The 3,705-nt window shown below is 47.0% G+C and overlaps 1 protein-coding gene across 1 annotated transcript; it reads right to left on the reverse strand.

Annotated features, from left to right (window-relative positions):
• Window positions 1–1,723: 1,723 nt before the first annotated feature.
• On the reverse strand, window positions 1,724–2,992 carry LOC143899316 (uncharacterized). Its single transcript, XM_077409533.1, has one exon. It carries the CDS (start codon window positions 2,990–2,992, stop codon window positions 1,724–1,726), a length of 1,269 nt encoding a protein of 422 aa, XP_077265659.1.
• Between the last annotated feature and the right edge of the window lie 713 nt (window positions 2,993–3,705).

Raw genomic sequence — 3,705 nt, forward strand, 5'->3', positions numbered from 1 at the left:
AACGTATTATTAAAAAAAAAATGAAATATATGGTATCAAAAAATAAATGAAATATATGTTATCAAAAAAATAAATGAAATATATACTATTAAAAAATTAAATATATGTTATTACAATAAATAAAATATATGTTATTACAATAAATAAAATATGTTATTACAATAAATAAAATATATGTTAAATATATGTTATTACAATAAAATATGTTATTACAATAAATAAAATATGTTATTACAATAAATAAAATATATGTTATTTTTTGTCTTATCGCTCTCTACCCAAACAATCTCACGTTCAGTGTTATCGCTCGCGGACACACACCTCACGTTAGAGCGGCTCGGCGTTATCGCTCACTCACGCGCTTGCAACCGCATCTCGCGCTGGAGCGACTCGACGTTATCGCTCATTCGCGCTTGTATCCACGCCTCGCGTTCGGCGTTCCCTTTCTTTTCCTTATTACGCTCTCTCCTTTTTTCGCTCTTTCCCGTCACGCGCTCTCTGTTTATCTTGTTAAGAAATATCGCGATCGGCCATTTCTACGCACTTGGCAGCTTACAATGTTTATCGCGTTCCCGCGACCGACCATTTTTACGCACTCGACAGCTCATAATGTATGTACAGAATACGGGGAATAGATATGTGAAAAAAAAAACGAATAACATTGTTCATTTTGATTTTTTTTATTCGTTTTTTATTTAATACAATATATGGATACACATTCAGTAAAAAAGAAAAAAATGAGTAAACACAATATAGATGGATAAGATACTTGTCTACTAATAATCATAATGCATCTATTTTTGCTAAAATCTGTTTGAAACAAGCATTGATTAAATATAATATAGATAGATGGATACATATATGGAGTAAAAAAATGAATAATACAATAAAAGTTTAATTATATCATACGAGTAATGTACTATAATATGTCTTTTACATCTAATGTGCGAAGTCGATGCTGGACAGGCATTCACGTCGCTCGATCCACCAGTCGCGCAGTTTCAGCACGTTCTCCATCGCGCAGCACCGTTGATGACGTCCGCAGCGAAACGAGCGATCAGGGCGAAGGAACTCCAGACGGTCGATCTCGTCGTACTCGTCGTCGATGGACGTGATCGTCGCGTCGAAGTCGCGAACGGCGTCGCCGAGAATTTCCTCCAGCCACCTCTTCTTTTCGAGCCCCTTCACGTAGATTCGCACGCCGGGCGTCTCTTCTTTCTCCCACGTTTCTTCCAGGCCATCGCACACCGCGCGTCGAATTATCGTCCTCGCCAGACGGTAGTCCACGTCCCCGTCCTCCCAACGAAGGCCGTGATGATTCGCCATCAGCCAGCTGGCCCTTTCCTTCTCGGCCCTCGTCAGCAGATCCCAATTCATCGGGGCGCGAAACACGTGATGGGCAAGTACGCGCGTCTCGCTTCGCAGCACAGCCATCTCCTTCGTGAAGAATTTCTCGCCTACCACAAAGCCCTGTAGGTCGACGAAGATCGTCGTCGTTGTCGTTGTCGTTGTCGCCGCGGCCATCGAGTCGACGTGTGTTGAAATAAAAAAAACACTAAAGATGTGCTTAAACTGCCCGTTCCTAACAGTCTGAGGAACGATGAAAAGATTCTCGAATTTTATATGTGCCTCGTTTCCGGGAAAATGGTTTTTTTCTACAACCACATTTTTTTATATGTGCCTCGTTTCCGGGAAATGGTTTTTTCTACAACCGCATTTTCCGTTAGATAATTTTGCGCACAACGTTGGTCAGCGGACTGTACTCGATGACGCGATCGTGAACGATAAGACAAAAGGCGGTGGTTTTCGGCGGGACGTTTTCCTTGCATTCGAATTCAATGCGCACGTCCACGGTGGCGCTTTTCACCGATTCATTTTGACGGGAACAGTCGATCACCACGAGCGGAGCTACTTTCGCGAATTCGTGTGGGGATAAGAGCGCGTTGTCGCGACCGTCCCCGTAGTACGCTCCTCGAAATTTCGCGTACATCTCGTACAGCACGGCGAACTTGTCGTTTTCGAAATCCGCGTTCACGTCGTCGTAGGGATAGAATTCCGAGTTGAGATACAATTTCACGTTGGTGAGCGTGCAATGATCGAATCTCGAGGCGTCCTCCGTGAATTCGTTTCGCCGTCCGGTCTGCAGCGCGAATATGACGTATCGCGGCTTCTCCAATTGCGGCGCGGCTTTCACGGCCCACGAATGCTTGGTCGTGCTCTGCAGCAAGGGAAATTCGTACAGATCCCAAGAGCGAAAGCCCACGCTCAGAAATCGTCCGCTCTCCAACGTTCGCAGTAGCGATAACTTAGTCACGTCGTTCAACGATACGTGCGGCATACGCCATTGCACCTTCATTAGCGTAATTTTAGGATCCTTGGCCGGATCTCCCGGCACGTTTATCTTCGGATATACGACGCAATTGACGTCGTGACGAGCGCGTATCAGGATAATCTCGTGTTTCGCGTTTATCACCACGCGTCTGTAGTGCTCGCAGAAACCCAACAGATCTTTCAAATATACGCAAAAGGTGAAATCACCGGATGCGCTGTTCAGATTCGATTCGTTCGACGGATAACTTATCCATCCAGCGTTCTGCAGTCTCCTAGATTGTTCGGGGGTCAGCGACACGTAGTTCTTTATGGTGCTGGTTACTCCGACGTTTCTACACCGATCGATCTCCACGCCGTCGAGTTCGTAGCGAATTTCGTCGAACATAAACGCGACGCAGTTGTTAACCAATTTCGCGTTTTGCCTTTGATCATCCTTCCCCGCCGACGTCGTCGCGCCGTCGTCGTCGTGAATAAGACGTCCCTCGACGTACAGAAAACTATCGCACGGCAGCGTATACAGATCCTGCTGCTGTATGGGTATTCGTATCTCGTCGTTGTACCCAAACGTTGTGCTAACGTACGGGTTATACGTGTGAATCTCGATTCCGACTATGCGCTCGTCGAAGATCGGCTCACCGCCGATACTCAGTATGTCAACCATTATTTTTTCCTTTGATATAGAAAACGACGCGACGGTGAGGAGTTTCTCACGGCGAGACCCAACGATCGTAGAAACTTGACGTTGGCGCTGCTGAGAACGGCTCTCCTTTTTCCTCCTCCGCCAGCTCTTCTTTTCCCTTCACCACCGATCTCGTCGTAGAGCGGGCTAGCTCGCTCATTCGTGCTCGATCCGTTCAAAACGAGCATCCCTCTCTCTTCAGGTTGCGCGCACACACACGCACACCCACACTAACTGCGACGACGTACGTGCAGTCTGATCGTTATCTCCTCACCGCGAAAGTCGATCAGCCGATCGTTCTGATCCACGACTCGCACCGTGATATCGGTAACGTTTCGCGCGACGATCGGGAGGTAAATGATCTGCGTCGGAGTCTCCGACAGTTTATATCCCGGCGGCACTTTCGGCGCGAATTCGTGGATTGCGTGCACCGAGCGTCCGTTGCTGTACGCTCCCGCGGTGATGTTGCATTCGATGCGAATCACGTTAACGCTCATGACGTCAACGGGTCTGTCGGAAACGTACCATTTGTTTGGTTTTAGAATGCGATCGCGTGAGAAACCCAAAAGGGAACCGATGCTGTTGGGTTTTGTAAAATTCACTCTGTAGGCACACTTTATCTCGCTCCTCATGGTATTCTCGTTGGCGCGAAGAGCGAGTATCGTTCCATCACCGCCATCTTCGTTCTTGCCGTC

Source organism: Temnothorax americanus, unplaced genomic scaffold (genome assembly GCF_048541705.1).
Source record: "Temnothorax americanus isolate GAGA-0224 unplaced genomic scaffold, ASM4854170v1 Scaffold26, whole genome shotgun sequence".
Taxonomy (NCBI): domain Eukaryota; kingdom Metazoa; phylum Arthropoda; class Insecta; order Hymenoptera; family Formicidae; genus Temnothorax; species Temnothorax americanus.